This window comes from Rhyacophila brunnea, unplaced genomic scaffold, assembly GCF_057557595.1.
Source record: "Rhyacophila brunnea isolate RB1 unplaced genomic scaffold, BYU_Rbru_1.0 scaffold_7, whole genome shotgun sequence".
In the NCBI taxonomy this organism is placed as follows: Eukaryota; Metazoa; Arthropoda; class Insecta; order Trichoptera; family Rhyacophilidae; genus Rhyacophila; species Rhyacophila brunnea.
The window spans coordinates 30,867,194-30,890,536 of NW_028233339.1; the positions used below are offsets into that span (position 1 = coordinate 30,867,194).

A 23,343-nucleotide genomic window follows, 5' to 3' on the forward strand; every position below is an offset into this window, starting at 1 on the left:
AAATGATTGGGTGACTAGATACAACGAAATAATGACCTAACCTAACCTAAATAGATTCCACAAAAAATAATGTTTCATTTTCCCCCTGGCTGTTCTGTTTTGTCATGTTCTGTTTTGTCCGGTTACTATTTAGATATAGCGCATCACTTACACCCGACGGGTTGAATTGTAATTGACTATTTTAGTTTTACGGGTGTGGAGTAACAGGCAACCGATCTCGAGTGTGGAAGAATATTGCATAAACTTAAACACGTGTCTACCCTCTTTCTATGCACTGACGCTCGTTCAATATTGGTGTATTATAAGGTTGTAACACACACTATTGCACGTATTTAATGTGTGGTTCATTTTTCTAGGACACTCATACATTCAAAACCCTGCGCCAAAATGTAGTATATTGGGGTATTATTATAAATTAAAGATACGTCAATGAATTTAGTGTCAACAATCTACAATATAAAAATATGTACTTACGTCAAATCTGTAATGCAACAGTAGTGTGTAGGTACTTAGGTACTTACCTATATTACCAAAAACATATTATGTATTTCCATCACCAATATAATTCATCGAGAATGTTAATAAACTGATGGATTGGATGAATGGATTAACGTGAATAAGAGACCATCCACATTGGCAACAAGTTGCTGGCAACCTCATTAAATTTCGATTAAAATAATTTTTGGTCAAACAAATTTTGATAATTATAGTGAAATTTAATGAGGTTGCTAGCAACTTGTTGCCAGTGTGGACAAGGCATAAGACGTTACAAGGCTCGGATAATTTTACTTCACATCTGCTGCCAATTTGGGCAGTTCGCAAAAACATCAGGGAGGCAGTCAAGCCCGCGAAACGTTGCGACGATGTATCTATAGTCTATGGTTGCGACCTTTGGCCGTTAACTAGGTACCTGATTGAACCTTATTTAGTGGCTTCTACGGTCCCGCTCTCTCTCCCTTCTCCGCGTGACAGTAAGATTTGATGAAATCTAATTAACTCAGAAGGGATGTTTCACCCCTACCTTTCTTCAGTTTTCTATAATAAAGATGTAAGTATTATAATTATAGATGTAGTAAATAAAAGTGTAATTCTCAGCTTTCAGGCGTTCGTTTTTTTTAAGTAACCATAAGTCATTAGGTTACCGTAAAACCCCCTAACTTCGCCAAGTGTCCCTAACTTCACCTAAGTCAATTAAACACTAAAAACTCATGTTTTTACTATTGCACCACTTTAAGTCACTGAGGCGATTTTAAAGATAATATTCGTCCTGTCACCACACAATTTTCAAACCGCTATTATTTTCGCCGTGTTTGTGTTAGTACCGTTTTTTCGAGTCCGGTTTGAAGAGATTTTTTCGGAATACCTCTGAACTTTTGCTGATTTCTACGAATCTTGTAGAGGTAGGTTCTTCATATTTTTAATATAATATAGTGATATAGTCTGCTTGCCAAATGTAACGTGCGATTTCCGATATTTATAATAAAACATCAATTATTTGAGTATGCAATGTCAGGCTATGTTTTTTGAACTACTTGTTCCTATACTTCCCCTGGCTTTAGGGTTGTCACAAAAAAACGATTTTCTTGAAATAAATGTGTTTTTTTTATTTTTATTGTTTTTAGACTAAAAACTATTCATCACTTTGAATCACCAGTTAACAATTTTTCTCATATTTCCTTTATTAAAAATTTACTATGTAAATCAACACATAAAAATGATACTATAATGCTTTGGGTTTTGGCAGCCCTAGCGTAAATTGGTAGGTTGTATGAAACAGTCATTGAAGTGATTCCTATCTTCGCCAACGTAGATATTTCTTTAAAATATGTCAAATTGTCTCTAGCATAAGACCTGAATTTGCTTAAGGCTATTTTTTAATAGATTTCGTGAGTATCCATAGACAATATTTTTTTATTGTACCTACTAAAACACATTGGGCGAAGTTAGGGAATCGTGCCGTAACTTCGTCTATATAAAAAATAGTGATTTATTGTATTATTTAGTATGAAAAGAGTATTACTTCAATATAAATAAAATTAAACACTATCATTGTGCATTTCATAAGATCTATAAGACTTCATATTGGTGGATATTTTGGTGGCAAAACGACTTTCTGTTAAAAAACCGGGCGAAGTTAGGGGGTTTTACGGTACAGTTATAACTGTTATTTTTTTATTTTCTGCCATGAATTTGCTACGAATGAAATTATATGAACAGACTTTTTACCAAGAATAGTAACTATTATTATCCTACTATAAGAATGTAACATTCTAATTATTGAACATACTTACATAATATTATGAAAACAATTCTGAGAAAATATATTATAACCAATAGAAAAATCTTTTTGAAAAAAGTAAGACAGGAATCGAACCTGCGTCTCTCGCGTATTGCGCCCATGCACATAGACCATAATACTAAAGGCGTCATACTTAATTACGACAAATTTTAACTAATGACTTTTTAATACACTCTGAAGCGTTTTCCAAATTGAGAGATGCAGATTTGATTCCTGCGGGGTGGGTGTCTTACTTTTTTCAAAAAGATTTAAAGATAAAGACAATTATCTAAGTATGTTCAATAATTAGAATGTTACATTCTTAAATCTTGTAAATTATTCTTTGAATAAAAAAATTGTTATTATTCATTAATCCAACCCATTTAATCGCTGCACTGGATCAAATACATATTGAATAAACATCGTGCATTTTTATAACTCAGTTGCAAGATTAAACATGAACATTCTACCAACCAGGCAATCGTAGATAGGTAATTTACGTTATATTGGTAGTTACTATTACAAAATTAAAATGCAATTATATAAATAAATTATCTATTCACATAGTATGTGATCGTAAATTTTCTTCGTATATGTGCAGATGTGGTGAAAATAATAGCTTAAATAACACAATCATTTGAGTATATGTAGGCATATTTAAAATAATGATAATTATTAGTTGAAAAGGCAGTAAAATCTATGTTTTACCGTGAGACAGAAGTCATAATAACATATTCAGTATGAATGTGAATTTCCAAGACAGCTTCCTCTGAATAGGTAGTGAAACCTCAGATACTTCATTATACACACGAAATGAAGCAGACCCATGGTTATAATAATCCTAAGCATTATAATATTGCATCCACTTTAAGCCGTCTTTCTGGTCATACTTGAATGCTTTTGTATAAACTTGGAGCTAATAGAGCAATATTACATGAGATAATTTACACTTTTACGTCTTGTTTCAGACAGAACATCAAAAGCTCTGATGGTTGTTTTCCAACTGGGGTAGATGAACGCTAAGCAATATAACATAGATAATGTCAGGAGTTATGACTGCTATATAGAGACCGATTAGATCCTGCCGCGATTGTAAATACTTCGATTACATGTAATTTGTTCGTTAACATTTGTACGAATACATTTTGGCTACCGAAAACATTTTTACGTATTGCAGATGACAGAAAATCACTAGGGCCGTATTACACGTTCTTCGAGTAGCATTTCACCATTTATTTGAGGTGCGACTCTTATTTTTAGATAATTATATTGCAATTAGATTTAATCAGCGTATTTTGGAAAGTCGAAGAGGGCAAGAAAGAGCTGTCTCCAAATGGCCACATCAAATCTAGATTCTAGAATATCACTGGTTTTACACGGACAAAGTCCATGTGCGCTGTTGAATACCAAGAAAGATGACATGGGGAAGGCTCTCAGATGACCAAATCACCTCTGTCACGATCCTTAGTCACGAGGTCCCAAAGAAGAAGAAGAAATTTTAGAAAGCTAGTCTTTCGCGTTTATTTTTTTCATAACGGAGATATTCTTCCTCTTTGCCGTCCATGTAATACTTCGCATGCGCCTCCAAATATAAATATATTACGTAGGGATTTCTTTTTTTATGCTTCAGGTCTTAGCACTATAAAGAAAGATGTAGAAGATCAGAGTCTTGAAAAGCCGAATATTGTAATACGGCACTAGAGACCGACAAATTTAACGTGAGGCTCCGCTGCATAGCTACCGCGTTGCCGGGCAGCCTCACGTTAGACTTGTCGGTCTCTACTTTTCCATATTTCATCGTTTTTGACCTTTGTACTATTTCAATGCCAATTTTACGATCAGTTCTCTTTTTGCAACCTCCTATGCTTCAAATGCAAGATCCAATATAAACAAAATCGTCAACAAGCTCTAGTCCTTAAATTACGTTCATGTTAGGACGTTGTAATATGTAAAGCATTGTCTGCGTATCTATAGTGAGATTTAAAATATTGAAGAAACCTTTATTCTATAAAGATGTAGCCTAAATATATAAAAGTGAAGCTGAAAAAAGACCCCTGCTTTACTCATTTTAGTACACACTATGAAAAATGTGCAGTTATATATCAATAGTTGCATAGACAATGGCACTTATAACAAACAGAACCTATTTTTTAACCTAAATTTTATTACCAGCTGTTAAATATTTCGCGCGTTTTTAGTAGTCAGTTGAAAGTCAACCATTCAACACAGTGGATCGTTTCTAACAAACAAATGAACACGCCCTTCACGACGGCCACCAAATGAAATGAAGACCATGGTAACTGTTCTCATCTTGCTATCCCGTGACCCGTCCCAAGGTTTAAAACACGGTTAGATAGCAAGATTTGTAGATATTTTACAAAGTAATCTGTAGTAGAGTAAAGTATTATGCACCATCTTAGGGTTGAATATTTTTTCACCCTATATAGACACCGATTTCCCAATTATCAAGCGACGTTCTCATTATATTATATCATCTATACATGTTGAAAAATGGAGAGACTATGCACCCTTGTCGTACACCTTTTTGCTCTCACAAACATTAATTGAATCCAGGTGTTATTCACTTACGCCAGTGCAAGAAGATCTCTCGTATTTAAAATATTATGTTTCAAAAAAATTAAACAGTATGTCGGGCATCGCTCCTACCCAGGTTCACGAGCAAGACAAGTTCGGGGTCAAACCGCCGCATTGACCTTCACACTCGAAGACGCGGCAAACGTTTTTCAACAATGTTTTTCCGGTGCCCGTCCATCGGCGCCTGCACTGTAATTAGTTACTTGCACAGCACAACTGTAATAAAATAACAATTAGGAACTCAGAGGCGGATTCCTAATTCGATAAAGCAATCAACTATCGTTCAAAGGGAGAGTTTCAATTATGTTGCAGCAACTTCCACCAACCCCATATGGAGACTGACAACGTATGATAAGCCCCAAATATGTGTTCACAAATCGAACTGTTTAATGAATTTCCCAAGCTTGCAACATTGAAATATCATTTTTTTTTAAATTAGGAACTCCATTTTCCAAATAACCACGAAAAAATCAATGGTTTTCCAACCCATCTAAAAATGCAATTATCGCAAAACGGGACGAATATTCAGTATATATAATATAATATGTTATTAAAACATATCTGACATACATTTACAATGAACGATGTCTCATAAGCGTTATGATTAAATTTCTTTGTTTGTATTTATACCATGTTAAACATTGACCTACTAGTGGACGCAGTATATAAATCAAAATAATAGAAGGGTCCCCGTAAACAATTTGTAAACATTTGCTTATATATATTATATGGGACTGCTTATACAAATTTAATTTCTATGCATACAGACAGTTCAGTTCAAAAAAGATTTCTACCTAAAATTCAATAATTTTCTATTATTATAAAGTCGCGTAGTATTAATAAAAAGCACAAAAACACCGATGATGGTTGCGATTTATCTTTTAAAATTTTATAAAGGCACTATTTAGTAATTGAGTATTTTTTTTAATTGGCAACATCGGTGCAGAGGCGGATCGTCGTGTAACTAATCAAAGTATCGAATCATCTTTTCAATCAACACCTTGCGATAATTCGGCGTAAAATAGAGCATTGTCTTGAAGAGAATGTTATAAATCCGAAATTAAATTCTACAAAAGCCTCTTTAGTGGCTGTCGATCGAGAAGTCTCAGACAAAAGGAAAAGTGAGAAATTTCTCATAATGGTGGCTCGTGACTTTGCGGGAAATTTTGGAAAAATATATATAGTTTTTGTCGCCCAGCTGCATTGTCACGACATCACGATGTCATCACTATTCGAATTTTTCCACTGCTATGTACACATACTAATAATACTAGTAACACAAGTATACAATATAAATTCATTTGTATAAATAACTACCTATGCAAGGATTAACATAGCCTTAACTTAATTTAAAGGTTTATAGCCGGAAACGCCTATTAAGGAAAGTTCTAATGGATTTAAGTTTTGTACTATTCCATTTGAGTGGAAGTGTTGTTTCACTAAAATGGAATAGTACAAAACTTAAATCCATTAGAATTTAAATTCAAATTCCATCAAGTAGGTACCTTCGGTCGATAGTATTAATATTATTAAGGAAAGGTTTATTTCTGCGAATGTCATAGGTAACATTTTCTGAATTTTAATTTATAAATGATTTTTTTCGTTTTAAAATCATTACTGTTTAACACCAATACATTCAGCGCTTATTTTATTCAATCAATATTAATTGTACTGAGATGTACATAAGGCCGTCAAAAAAGTATTAGTTTTTTAACGATACGTCAATACTTTAATATCATTACTTTCTATCGATGGAAATACTGATCATGAGATTTTTCAAAAATAAATCCCTCGCTGGCAAGCATCATTTCAGGCACGCAAGAAACATCTCTATATATATAAAAATCTCGTGTCACGATGTTTGTGGTCGCACTCCTCCGAAATGGCTCGACCGATTTTTATGATTTTTTTTATATATATTTTTTAGCTATGAGAATAGGTCAACAAGTATATTTTATACAGCTAGATGATTAGGGTATCTCTATCCAGAAAAATTTTTCTTTTATTTTTTTGAAATTTTTTTTTTGTATTTTTTTTATTATTTTGCATTAAAAAATACTTATAACTCCAAATTTTCACCTTCCTCCCCCACAGTCCCATTTTTTAATCGCGATTTTATTATTTTTGTATGAACAAATTTAACCGTCGTTCGTATTTCAAACAGAACGAAATTATTTATGTTGTTGAATGACAGATGGCGCTACGTTCGAGAAGAATTCAAAAGAAGCGTCACGTCACTTTGACATTTCATTCGGCATATCACAACGCAGTGCGTGAAAAATTTTGTACGATTTATTTAAATTTATCTATTTTTGTGTGCGTGAATTACAGTGCACAGTGCCAGCAAGATGCAAGGGGGCCATTTGAGCAGTCGAACGAATAAAGCAACAAATATGCGAAATAGTAGAGCAGAAAGAACAGACGAACAAATCCAACAAGATAACAAAAACGTGCGTATGAGCATGTCGCAATTGCGTGCATCTCAATCACAAGAGGCACAAGCTGAACGAAATCAACAACGACAATTGGAACGGAGCCAAACGCGCCGGTTCGTAGTTAACACACGCAGAGCAAATGGCCGACAACGCCAACAAGTACATCGAACATTTACATCCGCTTCGTTCCTTCGTCTCGCATTCGAGTACGAGCCAGATATTGAATATTCCGCTCATCCAAAAGTGCTGATTGGTGCTATGGACAAAGAATGTCCCCATTGTCATGCGCTCAAATTCAAACATGAGTCAGCCGGGATGTGTTGCGCATCAGGAAAAGTGCAACTACCAGAAATTGAGATACCACCAGAACCATTGAACGGCTTGCTCATCGGCACGGTTCCAGATTCAAACCTGTTCCTGAAGTCCATTCGCACATTCAATTCATACTACCAAATGACTTCGTTCGGAGCAACAGAAATAGTTCACAATACTGCGGCAAATGGTCAACAATTCCATTCTACGTTCAAAATCAAAGGTCAAGTATACCACAAAGTAGGCTCATTGCTGCCAATGCCAAACGAACCACATAATTTTTTACAAATCTACTTCATGGGCGGTGAGGACATCAATCGTGTGGATGCACGTTGCGGCTACAATAACCTCAATTCGCCTAATGCTAGGCGCATCGTCGGCAAACTGGACGCCCTATTGAATGAGCACAATGAATTATTGAAATTCTTCAAAGCACACATGCACGAATTGCAAAGTGACAATCACGCTATTGTCATCAATCCTAATAAAACACCAGCTGGAGAGCACGTGCATCGATTCAATGCGCCTGTTGTTGACGACATTGCTGAAATCATGGTTGGCGACCGCACATCGACGCGAGAAATCGTGATTCGAAGAAGAAACAATAGTCTGGAGTTCATCGCTGACACACACCGTTCATACGACGCTCTCCAATATCCGCTAATTTTCTGGAAGGGACAATACGGTTAATGCATAAACATTAAACAACGAGATCCTATCATACGTAATTCATTCATTATGAACACTATTACTTATTTTGAATTGAGAAAATGAATGGTTGTTGTTTTTTTGTTTTTATCGGCGGTCATCGTCTACAGCCCTCCATTCCTCTTTCTGTCATAGATCCCATCCCCACACACTTACGATACATTCGTTATTTTTTATTTAACAACCAAAATATTCACTAGAAATAATTTATATGGCAGAACAACGTTTGCCGGGTCAGCTAGTAATATTATATAATTTAGTTGTAAATAAAAAAAAATGTACAAAAAACATAATAATGTAGGATCCTTATGTTTTCTTTAACGAAGGATGTGATATATAATATTTAAAAAACGACAAATATCACAGATTCTTGTAAATGATATATTATTCATTTCAATTTAGAGCAGTAGTGTTAACCGAATAAACAGCTTACTTTGACTATAAAAGAATAAATAAGCTAACTTCATTGAAAAATATTATAAGAATGTATATTGAAAATGTACAATAGATATGTATAATATAATATATATAGGTTCACATCGGCGTCACGATTTAGTATGAATCTATCATGGGAAGTTTAGCTTATAACGGAAGGAAAAAAATATCATGGAGACAATAGTGACAAAAAAATAATAACATGTGATTCAAAGCTACAATACTATTTATGGTTTTTAATGTCTCATTTTTATGAGCGGTGGTGGTTTTTTAGATTATAAAAATATTTGTTTACATTTAGGTTCAGAGCTGGGGAGGGGCTCAAGAAATAATAGTTATGAGATTATGACTCTAGTTTAAATATTTTTGTCACCGGTTCAATCTCAGTTCGAATGAAGGACATATGAAATGATGGACAGCGTTTGTCTACTACGTCCGAATTCGCAAAACGAGTAACCATAAACTAATCAGTGTCGCCATCTTCGGTGAATCTGTATAGATGTTTAAAAATGATTACGGTTCAAACAAACATACAAATTAACCGTTTTAAATTAAGTAATCAGTTAAGTAAAATTAAAAAATAAAACTTTTATAGATCGATCGATCTAATATGTAATTTTGTTTTCTCGTGTAATATTGTGACATTTGAGAAGTATATTTTACACCACAATACTTGTCACCGAAGCATTTTATTCACGGTCACATCATATATCTTGCAACGACATTTTCCAACGTAAAACAATGCAAGTAGGTATCTCTATATATCTAAATACAAACATAAAAACAATATCACGCAGTTACGTTATTTTTACTAACTGTATGATGAAAATGCACTCACCTAAACGATACAAAATGATTCACATTATTTTATAAACCTGGTTAAATTTATAATGAACAAAATAGTTAACTTTTAAAAAGCCAGTTGTTTTGCATGAATTAAATTCATAGATTTCATTGAATGCAAAACTATATAACATAACTTCGTATTATAAATATTATATAACTATAAAAATCTGGTGTATCCAAAGATATTGAGGATCAAACATATGGAGCCTAAATACATGAAAGTAAAGGCGACATAGACTTAATTCTTATATCAATTATTACATTTCTAGTACATTTACTTTTCAGTCCTCTGAGTTTTATTAGACATGAGTGCACTGAAATAAAAACGCCTTGCATTCATATAAAAAATTGACTATCATTATTTCGAACATCTACAAAACATCAACACAGACCTCCGTATTAAAATATACGAGTGCAGCCATGATCCCCACATACTGAAACGGGCCCCTAGGCCCGGATTTTTGGCAGGCCCTCCTTCCTACCGATAACTAAAATTTTCAGGTTAGTGTGATGCTCGACACTGCAGTGTTTCCCAAATAGTATTCCACTGAACACCAGTGAACTACCTTAAGGTAAAATTAAGGTTAGGTCGTGTATTTTTAGCGATTTTTATACCTATTTAAATAAATTTACTTAAATTATTGAGTTTTCGACTTTTGTGATATCCAAGTAATTGCAATAATTAGATTAGCTATTTTTAAGAAACACACTAAAAAAATGTAAAATAAAATACTACGCGTAAATTTTCATTTATTTATATCAATCGTCATACCACGACTTTTTTTGCAATCAGAAAAAAAATGTGATTTGTGTTTATCTCACTTAGCTGGTTGACTCACCATGCCGGGCCCAGGCTAAGGGAGAACAGGCTAGAGTCCTGTCACCCCCCTCCTTGTGGGTGTCATGGGTGTAACATATTCATTTTTCCATAGCTAATAATTAAAAAACACTAAAAATAGTTCTGCAATCGCCATCGAGTGTTGTAATAATAAAGGTGTCCTCAATTTGTAGTAAAAACAGTTTACATCTTCCTAGTTATAGTTATTATTACCAGTAATCTCATTCTCTAAAATATGACTTATAAAGTTATTCGTACGATTAAAATAAAATAAATAACTATACATGTACCATAGACACACTCGTAGGTACTTAATTCTAATAAAAACACTGTTATACCTACATTTCGATAATTTTAAATGATTTTTTTAAAGTTTGGCAGTACAAAATAAGTAATCGAAAATCGTGTACACTTTCATTTAAGAGGAAAAATGAAAGGATTGAAATAATAATTATAATAATATATTTCAAATTTACACTTGACATTTGAAATGATTTACATTGACATAAAAAATATACATAGTTTGGACTCCTTAACAAGGCGTTGTCTGCAAATATAATATCAAATAGTCATTAAGTAATGGGGGATGAATGATATCATATTTAATTTACGAATCCATGTTATGTTATAAAAAAGAGTAAATATTCAAAATAATCAACTCAAGTGGGTGACTTGTTGATATTTTCTTTAACAACTAATATCAAATGCTCTAAAAACCAGCTTCAGCTGCAATCTACTTATAACTAAATAACAGCAACATAAAAATAACATTATTTATTTCATGTTATATTATATGTACCAGTATTTCGCAGAGTTGGGCACAAATAAAGGACATAATATAAACATATTAACTACATTTAAAAAAGGAATATACAAGCACGTATACAGTTCATAAGAAAAATCTTTTAATTATTTTTAATATGTCAATAATTAGTCATACATCTAGATTCTAGATTTACAAATAACCAGTCGTGAAAAATACACTAAGCACAACTCTTCCCATAGCCATCTGAATCTACCATGGTCTGCTTATAATTATTTTATCATTTCGTAAACAGATATAAAGAGATAAAATATAGTGAAAAATAACTCTACCTATTAATATTTCAATAATGGTTAGTTGTGCATGCGTGCCTTTACAGCATTGTTGTTTTATTCTAATAACGCGTCTACAGGTTTCCGACTAAATGTTATTACAAAAATACAGATGCTGGTATGTAGGTAAAAATGAACGTAACGTATTCCGGATAAGGGTGATTATTTCAATTTTCATCAGTAACTTGTCCTAGACCTATTCTGCAAAACGAATCCACTTTAATATTGATATTTTGTATGTTAGAGCATATCGTGGTAGGTATGTATATATCATTTTCTTTTTTAACACTGAAATAGGCCAGGAGACCCAATCACAGCAGTGTAGTAATGAGTGCCTAGTGAAAAAATAACCTAGTGATAAAATAACAAAGAAAATCACAAAGATATACACACTGGTATGAGAATTCAGTGCCTTACGCTTTGGATTACAAGAGTCGCATCTAATGCAAAAATGAAAATATCAATAGATAAAATCGTTTACCTTTCATCGAAATGGTTTCTTATCACAAAATAACTTATTTTTTAGAATCGAGTTTTGGTGAAGAAACAATAGTTTCTATACTCTGTATTCCTTATAGATTCTCGAAAGAAAGTCATAAAACGAACTTAAAATAACTTGTATCGCTAAATTAACAATGATGACATAATATTATATCTGTATAACAATTAGATATTATCATTACATTTTTCGGAATAAAATTGTCAACTAAAAGGGGGGTAAATACACACGGGTTAACCAGACAGTACCTACGCCATTAGATAGGTCAGCATCAGGTAAATGGTAGAGAAAACTGTAGACTTGACTTTGCTGGCGATCATCGCAAAAGATTCCCACACTTAGGCGCGACCGCTAATGCCCTGGGAAATCTTCAATCCTCAGGAACTCCCAACATGCAGTGTAAGAATGTAAAATATAATTTGAAAACATTACCAGCTATTGTAATTTGATTGGTAAAACATTGACTTAGCCGTGAAATGATAAATAAATTTCTTATGATTTTAAATTTTATACAACGTTGTTTTTTGCAGTCACGGCATGAATGTGTGTCCCTAAATAATTGTATCTTCTCCTTAACTATCGATTTGATATGGAAAAGCTCAATTAACTACTGAATTTTGTTACTATGTACCTATCTAAAGTTTTTTTATTGTGGTAGTTTTTTGTTTCTGTCTGTAACGCAGTAACGAAACCGTAATCTCTGCCAGCTTGGCCTACTAGAATCTCCGACTTGCTTATGTGGATTGTGGGGAATTGCAAGATACCGATCAAATCCTCTGGGACTGAAGACTGGTTGGCCAATGCGGCTTGTTATCTATGAGGGAAAGTTTATCAGCTATCAAAAAGAATCAGCATTTTACAGCGAGCGAGATGGCCCTTTCTCATCGAGGATTGACCGTAGCATATTATATTATCAGAATGGGAATCACGCACACTTTAGTCCAAACCTCCAAGTCTAACCAAGGTCTTGGGAAGTTGCTTCTGGGACTATTTAAGGGCGACTACGTCACGATATAATATGCCCGCACAACAGGTGGCAGGTGATGGATGTAAAAGAAAGTATCACAACCGTACCGTTGTTACAACCATAATAATATACATGATTCCATTCAATATTAATCATTTTTTCACAATTTAATGTAACCTCGATCATTGAAGATTCTCGAATCTGATTATGAGAGGAAAAATTTCAATTGGCAGCTAAAACAAACATTACAAAAGGGACGCGACCAGGGAAAATAAAAATCAAGGAAAGAACAATTTAAGATTTAGTATGGAAAACATTACAAAAACGGATTTCGAATTCTCTAGAATTGAATAATGTTTCTTGTAATTTTCTAATTTATTATCAAATCCCGGTATAATAAATAAGTCGATAAATTACAATCTTTACTCACAGTATCCGCTGAATTTATTATATTAAGAGTGTACTTCAGTGAAACGGCAAATAATTTTCAACAGTAGGTGCGACGAAATTTTGCACTCGTCGCCAATCGGAGACCGACAGTGGATGTGTGCGCACGTCGATTTGTTTTGTCATGGCGTCGGATGAAAATATTCTTAAATCTACTAAATACTATTATTATTAGTAATATAACAATAAACATAACATTAAATGGACGCATGTTGGATTTTTATGACAAATTATATTTCGTTCGGCACGCGTCATTTGCACAATCCGCGCATCGCTTTCCCACGATATTTTTAGACCATGCCTCAACTGAAGTATATCCTTAACAAATTATCAAATACAATCCATTTAGCGTCTAATCTATTTTTTTAAATTACCAAATTCTAAAATGTATATATAAAAAAGTAGATTGAAAATCCCTGGAAACCGTCATATTACACTCGATTGGTCTTTTCAAACACCTCTTATTCACATTGTACATATTACATATTATTCACCTACACAATTTCTATACTACAATAATTATGGCATCCAAGCGAAATGAATATTTTAAAACGTTTCTATGCAAATACAATACAAGCGAAATTTAAATAAAATAACGCATCACCGTTATAATATCATATAAAATAATAACATCTACTGACAGTGTGTATTATATTATCTTTCACCATATATATCGGCTAAAAAATTGCAATGTCTAATTAAATTCTGCCTAAAATTCATGTAAATAACCACATTATTCCAATTGGCTGGAATTACTTTTATTATAGATACTTTTTCAGAACAATAAATTCCAAAATAATCATTAATAAACTAGTCCCTCAATGATTTAATCAAATATATTTGAATTAAATACATATATTTATATCATAATAGGATAAATCAATAACCAAACAAATAGTTGCATGAAAATCCAAATATAACTTTGCTAGGGCAATCGTTGTTAAATTTAAAAAATACATGCATTCTCATAATATATAGGTACATCAGTTTTAAAAAATCGTAATTTAGCATTCTTTTATTGAGATTTTTTAATACGTCATATAGGTACTTTTTTATTTATATATTTTTTTTAATTTCAGATTCCGGGCAGAATCGGACTAAGGGCTGGAGTAATCTCTTCTCTCATTATTCAGGACCATTTGACAGAAGAAGGGGTATGATAATCGACAATAATAACATTAAGGGAATGGGACAACTGGGCGCCGCACTATCGAATGAAATAAATAGGCATTCGTTACGATTTTATACAGAAAGTAGACAGGGAAGTATAATCATTTTCTGACTACTACTTTGTAGTTTTAATTCATTTTGCTCTTACCAAAAGATTTTCATTGCGGATTAAGAATTATCATGCCTGAGGCTTGATATAAAAATAAAAGAACTCTATTCTCGTTGGAACATAAACATATGCACAATTAAATCATTATTTACGTGTGCATATTTAAATTCTCACCAAGTATTAAATAATAATATAATAATTTAAATATAAATAATATTCATATATAAACGTCTGTTTATTTTCGAATTTAATTCGATTGCATGGTGCCCAGTTGTCCCGGCGCCGAATTATCTTATACCCAACATTAATAACATACATTGAATTTTGACTACGCTAGAAATGGTAGTTACACGTCATGTAGAGTCATCAAAAAAGTATCGAAATTTTGTTGGCTGATAAATTGATATTTTGTTAGGTATCGATATTTTCGTTATACGATACCGATACCAGATATCGATGGCACTGAAGTATTCCACAATAGGTACTATTCATGGACATTACTAAAACTTAAGTTATAGTAGGTATGGTAGGTATATTAAGTATCGAAATATGAATAAGAATGTCGATTCTAGGTGGAGAATACGGATTCCACAATATTCAGATAGCATATTTTTTTCTGAAACCTATTGGATGATGATCATTACCTTGACCATCGCATAGGGATAGAATGACAGGATGAGTAAATCATCCCACCCATATGCATCTAAGAATAAACAAAAATGCGGGTCCTTCATTTGTAGATTTTATAATTAAAAAGAAAGCAAAAATATAATTCTTTAAGAATGTAAAATCGATTAATATCTAAAAATAAGGAGACAAGAGAATTTTTGTGTTGGTTGATTGTATGTAATAAATTTATCGTCGATGTGTTGAACAATCAACTTAACCTATGTCATTACTGATATTAAATAATGTTTACAGGTTTTGCATAAAACATTTCTTTTATTCAACGAATAACTCACAAGAGATTGTAACATTCCATATTATATTGAACATACATAACTTGAAAACACCTCAGATATTATATACCTACTAGAAAAAATCACTATCAAAACTAGTTTAAATTTTCGAAATTAGGTAGGAGGCCCGTAGTTTAATTGGTTATAGCATATTGGAATGATACCAGTGGATATGCGGGTTCAAACCCGTTGGGCATCGTATTTTTTTCAAATGTGTTTTTTTCTAGTAGATATATATCTGAGGTGTTTTCAAGTTATATATGTTCAATATATGGAAGTTTTTTGAATGGAAATTGAAAAATTTAAATAATACTTATTTATTTGTCAAATTTGTATGTTATGGAAGTTTCATTGGAGAAAATTGTGCCCGTCGTTCCTTTTTTGACTATACACTATAAACGCACTCGTGACGAAAATAAAGTTGGGAGCCTCCGGCATATATGAAGCGCACGCCTCTGATATAAAGGTACCTGCTTATTTAACAAAGTTTTCGGTAGACATAAAAATCAAAATTACTACTGCTGCATTCTCCTATATATTATGTCGATTATACCACACATACAACTAATAATATCTAGTAGCAGTGGGGTACTTATTAATGTCTGCAAATTAATAATGTAAGCCTTCATACTGCGAAATCAAGGAGTCATTTTAATAACCAACGTTCACGACCTTTTGAGTGACAAATCATACGAAAGGAATTTTAAGAAATAATTTCACGCACAGGTATTTTAAAAGCATTGACCGCTAAATGATTTCTGCTTACTGGCATGAGATATAATTAGATGATCAAATACAAATATGCCACTAAATTTATGGGATATTTTCCTGTCTTATTTCGTGTCAATTATGATTGTGGATATTTGTAATTTTCTAATGGATTTCGGTAAAAGTTTTCAAAGTATGCGTCTCAGTGCTTTGGGGTGCCGCATCATATTCCAATATTAGAATAACATTACAGACAATATTAATTCTATTCACATATTTAAGATTACTAATATAGTAGGTAATATTGTTGTCTTGACGTCGGACAGTACGTACCTACATAAAAACAAAACTTGTTAATAAGAAACTGGCTGAGTTTTTGAAGATGAATAATAAATATCCTTTGGTGACAGCGAATCCTGACTCAATTTAGGATTGACTACGTCTGTGGAACTGGGTATTTGGCGGTAGCTGAAATAAAATCTAATCCGTCAAAACTTAATGTGGAGCCGGAAATAAAGATAACACAAACTTAGACCCGTCCAAACCAATCCGCCTCGTGCAACACCCGCTCTTAACCAGGCGTATCACTGGGGTCTACGTTTGATATGCGGGATTTTGATGTGGGTAAACAGTGAAACATGTGTTTTTGACACATTTGACTTCCGTTTATTATTTTGATGAAATAAAGATGTTAATTTAGACTTGTGCAATGCACATGTGCTGCGGCCTGGAAGCCTACGTTATTATGAAGCATTGCCAGTTGTTTATGCCTAGGAATGGTTATTATATTAAGGTTACCACGCACTCGAGTGTGCTTTGACTGGGTTTGTTAAGGGTATTCATGGTATAGAGAAGCACACAGAACAGATAAAAATAATGTAGTTAGCAGTTTGACGTCGCAAGTGATAAAGCATAAGGATATAATAAATATAAATATATATATAAGCGTTTAGATTATAATATGTGGTCAACAACGGCCTCGGCCATCCCTCAATTAGAAATTTTGGGGCGCCGCGAAAAAATGTTTATCGGACATGTAATACACGTGCACATTTTTTTTAGTTGGAACTTTTATAAAGGGCTATTCGGTGGTACCGTATGACACTCATTACAGTCATTACACATCTTTCTCAGATATAATAACGATGAATTTCCATATATTGTGAATTATTTAAATTAATAAAAGTCTCTAGACCAAGATTCGGCATTTAACACCAAATTGGAAATAATATTATTTTACGTCAATTGCACTAGATACTTACTAAGCTTTGTATGAAATAATTATTTCACCCATTACTAGGTACGTAAATTACATTTTTTTTTGTTTCTTAACTAGATAATCAAATCATTAAATAGATTGGTCATAACATTTCAGAGTCTATTGTTCCCTTAATTTCCTAGAATGATAAAATCTTTTGAAAATATAATGTAGGTACAAGGTAGGTACCATTTAATATTTCTCACGCTTGTAATAAATAAAATCCTTGGAGATTGTTTTTATTATAACACATTTAGTTTCGTTAAAAAATTAGATATGGCCAATAAAAAATTAATATTAACAAAGAAATCTTAAAATAATCAGTATTTTTATTTATTTATTCTGTTATCAATTTCGGGTGAAAAAATACGACATTACAGCGGCGGAACAAATTTAATTCTCTCAAGGAACATATTATTATAATATTCATGATTAACCATATGTTTTTTTTATTATCTTCTGGGATTTGAGTGTGTTTAGTCTACGGCAGCGATTTCCAAACTGGGAGGCGCGGCGTGTTGCAAAGGGAAGCGCGAAAACACAATTAATGTAGCCACAGTTTGTAGTTTGCAAATGCATAGTTTATAAAACGGCCGCTAGTTATAAACTACACAAAAAACAGTCATATAAAATATGTAGACTAATTTTATAATTCCTCACTTATGTACTATTGTCAAGCGCGCTGGCTATCTCGTGAAAAAATGAATTAAAAGGGTCAATTCATAATGTTGAAATTTGAGGCAAACTTGTCTATTTGGTTGAAATTTAAAAAAAAAAACGAGTGAATAAATCAATGCAAGGACCACTAATGCATGCACTGATTTAAAAAGACAAAGTGAATGCATTTATAAAAAATTGGAACTTTGGAAATCAAAATTACAAAAAAAAATAAGTTCACCATGTCTCCACTTTTAAATAATTTCTACGCCAGATATATTGAAGCAAACGAAAATCTATTTCCTGTGTTCTTGGTTAGTTTGCTAATGCACTTTTCACATTATTTTATTTTATTAATAGTAAAAAAGTCGCTGCCTTGTTTCAGGAATATTAAACATATGGTTGAAAGATCCTGGTCTGGGGGCCCGCTTTTCGGGACGTGGGGCCCATGATAGAATCCATTTATCAATGAACAATGATGAATTTGGTTTGACTACTATTGAAATTGATTGTGCTAATAAACAAGCACATTCGGCGCATGAATAACAAATTAATTTAAAAATGAATAGGTATAATATAAGTAGTAAAAACTTGTTTATTTATTTTTGTATTAGTACATTGTTGACTATTTAAAAAGGTGTCTGTATTATTTAATGAAATAAAGGGGGGAGGCACCAAGATTAGATTTTTTTTAAAACGGAGGCGCAGTAACATAAAGTTTGGAAACCACTGGCCTACGGTTCAATCGGTGAACCGAGAAATAACTGAGATTTTCGTTTTAAAAAAATAATGAATAATATGTTTAATTGCGGATAATGGCGGATCTAAAATTTAATAATTACGATAATATTATCATTTTGCACGCAATTGGCGTCTAATAATGACTAGCTATCTACCAAAATAATTGTGGCACAATATTGAACATGTCACTAAAATCGGGTTGAATTTTCAAAATATTTTGATCGAACATACCGAACCACATTACGTTATAGGTATATAATTATGGTATACCGATCAATTGAGAAAAGTATATTGTCCATAAATATCATTCATACGAACTGATAAGTGTATACTTTAAATTGCGCATAAAGAGTACGTATCTACTGTCCTATCTTATATAATATATATGTATGTTTTTTTCTCTTTATTTCAGATTGCGTCTATGAAAGCAAGACGTACGAGGAAGGATCTTTAGTGGCAACCACGGAGCCTTGCCTGAAATGCCGCTGCGTCAGAGGCTCCGTCGTTTGTTATCTGAGAGTATGTCCAACTCTCCCTGAACCCCCACCCCCACATTGTGTCCTGGTCCTTCGAAAAGGAGCCTGCTGCTCAGAACTGATTTGTGAAGGTGACTTTTACTAATACAATTATAAAATTTGAGATGGAATTATTGATGAATAATTAACAGCTGATATAAATTATATTATTGTAGGTATATAAGTAATTACTTACTTATAAAATGTGAAGTTTAAAAATTGCTCATTTAATTAAGCCAATACTTCATTAGAGGCACGGTCTAAAACGATTGTGACTACGCGACGCCCAGATTGTGCAAACGAAGCGTGACGAACAAAACATAATTTGTCATAGAAATTCAACATGCGCCCATTTATTGTTATGTGTATTGTTATTTCAGTAATAATAATAATATATTCATTGACATGTTTTGTTTTTCGAGTAAATAGTAACATTTTTTAGTCATTTTTACATGATTTAGTTAATTCCTCCAACGCCATCACAAAACAAATTGACGTGCGAACAGGTTGACTATCGCTCTCCGACTGGCAACGCATGCAAAATTACGTACCACCTATTGTTGACAATTATTTGCCGTTTCACTGAAGTATGCTCTTAAGTAAGTTCTACAAGGGACTGGTAAATGCACATGTTACTTTTCAATGTGGTCAATATTGGGTAACTTCTTCGTGAGGCGATTAAGATCGATATCGGATTGCAGATCCAATGAAAAAAATAATTACCAACCACTCTGTTAATAGTTAATACTTAGGTTTTCAATTTTATAAATAGGTACGTAACGGATATTAATTTGTGGATAAGATACTTCTATCTAACACGGATTTTTTTATTCCAGACAGTGGTGTATCAACTAACCACATAAGCAGAGCAGAGCCGAATGGTATTGATTTGCCATTGGAGAGGACTTCATTCGGAGATGGTAATTATTACTTTCATTTAGCAGTCAGTAAAATCACTAAAATCCAACTCAAATCTGAATCGGACCGCACGCTGACAAGACGGAAATCTATCCTCCATGATTAGGTACACGAAACAGTGGTATGACCACTCCGGTTATATTATCCAACCATACTTTCAATTGACATAAAAATGGAAAACATGAAATATTATGTCGGTCATAATAATTATGTATACCTAATATTATTTGGATATTAATTTCACTAGACGTTCCAGAGTCCTCTATGCCACGATGTTTCAACAATTATCTGCTGCTTATCATAGACACAAACCGAAATCCGTATACGATAATATAAAATTATAATAAATATAATATAATTTGACATAATATTTATTATGCTATAGCGAATACAAACAACTATAAATACCACACGGTTTTTTATGTTTTATTTTTTAAATAATTATGTAAGTATATTTTATAAACATTGTAATGTTTCTTGCACTATGACATCTTTGGTATTTTTTTTTCGACTAAGAACTGTCAAAGTTGAAAACGACAAGTCAATAAAAGAAATACTTACGAAAGTTGTTCAAACGTTTTTCTACAATTACACGACACAAAAATTGTAAAACATTCAGTCACCTATAGTTTTTTATTATATTAAGATAATGAAACTATATCAAAATTAGTAATAGGTATCGAATAAAATAATCCGAACACGTCTTGACATATTCAATTCAAACATGAATAACTAACATTGCCAGAATAAAAAAAAACTATCAAAATAGCGGTTGTGTATACTTCGATTGTTATTAATAATACCTATTTTTATTCCTTACATAAAAAATACATTTTTAAATATTTTAATTATCATTCAGCGGAACATAAAATTACTGTGGCTAAATCATCTGAAAGAATGTTCTAAAATATAATAATTCTCATGATATTAGGTAAGTACCTACTTACTTAGGTACCTAAAATGACAGATAGATAGTTCGTTTACACAGAACATTATTTTCAAAAGAACCCACCATTTGGAACTAAATATTTGACCTATTATTCAAAAAAGTAAGTATTTCCAATAAAAATAAGAATGAAGCTTAAAAAAAAGTTTCGACTTTCGTTTTAAACTAAATTAATTAAATTCTAGTATTCTATTGACCATTGAGAGATGCTTCATGTGGCTGGGGCATATTGGTTTATTGGTTCCTGCTGCCGTCAGAGTGCGAAACTTCGTACCTTGTAGCACAGCCTCAAAAATTTCGTCACCTTGGCCAACCATCCTCACCCTGCAGCGGTACTACAAAAGTGATCTACGCGTTACAGGTCTCACGTGGCGTGCAAAACGTGACGATGTATTGAGGGAAGTGACGCGACGTTGTGCTTGCCTTTTGCCTCAATACTGGACGTAACAGGTTGAAATAAGTAATTGGGAGTATGCGCTAATTCTTTTTTCTACCCTAGGAGCACGCAATCAAAAAGTTTGAAGACCACTACTCTAAATACCTACATATCTTTATTTTGTTTATGAGATTTAATTTTTGTTTTTCAGGATGCATCAACAACGGCTCGTTATATGGTACAGGATCAGCAATGTCAACTTCAAGTCTTTGCGAATATTGTTACTGTATAGCTGGTGTCCAGCGCTGTGTCAAACCTCGCTGTCTGATGCCGCTGGACGGGTGTGCTCCCAAACATTCTCCTCTCTCATGCTGCCCCATCAGATACGATTGCACTCATGCTGTGGCTTCCACCACCACCACGTTGGCTCCGTCACCATTCAATGGTGAGAAATAAGGATAATACCTGTGTTTTGTTTTAGTTATGTTTATTGGAAGATGCTTCATATCCTTTTTCTTGTTATAGCCGTTGTAGCCATTATTGTTATAGCCGTCTTGTTATAGACGTATTATGAACGCCGGGTGTAAACATCGGTCACCTCAAGCAGACTATTCAAATCTGACAGATATGCGCGTTTGCAAGTCTCTCGACCTATCTAGCGACCGAAGTTGTGATCTTCTCTCTCTGTCTGTTATATTATGATCTGTTATACTCAGTGCTCGAAATGGTAAATTTTACGAACCGCTGAAAATATGAATATTATACTTAGTTTTCTAATATAAATATCTATATATATATCTATAAAAATAAGTGTGTTAGTTTTTTTTGTTATATGGCCTCTCTAGCTCAAACAGTAAAATAATTTTTTCCACGAGACGGAGCGATAATTTTGCCGATTTAACGAACCGAAACGACGCTCCGGTGCGCGCCGGTCCATTTCGAGCCCTGGTCATTGATTTGATAAGCAAGTTCCATTTTATCAAAAATTCTAAATCATTTTATTAAATCGATAGAAGATAATAAAAACTTCAGCCGTGAAAAAAGTGTGATATTCTGTTACCTATTTTTAGTAATCTGTTATCTCGCTATTCAAACTAATATTTCCAAAAATAATACATCTATTATTTTATTGTAGGTTGCGAAATAGACGGAGTCATGTACCCCGAAGGTGAGAGGGTGATGGGAGTAAACAAGTCACCTTGTGATAACTGCTTCTGCATGAGAGGTCTCGTTAGGTGTGTGCCCATGTCTTGCGCTCCACCACTTCTGGACTGCACTCCGATTGTGATGCAGGGAAAATGCTGTGCCAGCAGTTATAACTGCAGTAAGTTTACTAGTTTTTAAGTATGTATCGAGGTTTGAAGAGCGTACGTGTATCTCGCGGGTTACCTGTTATCCAAGGCAACTCGTATTGCGGCTCTAGACAGCAAAAAATATTCAGCAACCGTCCTTTATTTTGGGCATCGTATCCTTCAGAATTATTTATTTCTAAAAAACCGAATTTTGTCCTTTATTTTTAAAATCGTATGTC

At 33.2% G+C, this 23,343-nt stretch overlaps 1 protein-coding gene across 1 annotated transcript in view; it reads left to right on the forward strand.

The window, feature by feature from the left end:
• LOC147064713 (uncharacterized) overlaps nt 1-23,343 on the forward strand; it is a 79,551-nt gene that overhangs the window by 49,040 nt on the left and 7,168 nt on the right. The window contains exons 2-6 of the mRNA XM_085958334.1: nt 14,535-14,609; nt 19,470-19,664; nt 20,409-20,492; nt 22,024-22,257; nt 22,948-23,136. Coding sequence (XP_085814460.1) covers nt 14,535-14,609; nt 19,470-19,664; nt 20,409-20,492; nt 22,024-22,257; nt 22,948-23,136 — 777 coding nt within the window. The remainder of the gene's footprint in view (nt 1-14,534; nt 14,610-19,469; nt 19,665-20,408; nt 20,493-22,023; nt 22,258-22,947; nt 23,137-23,343) is intronic.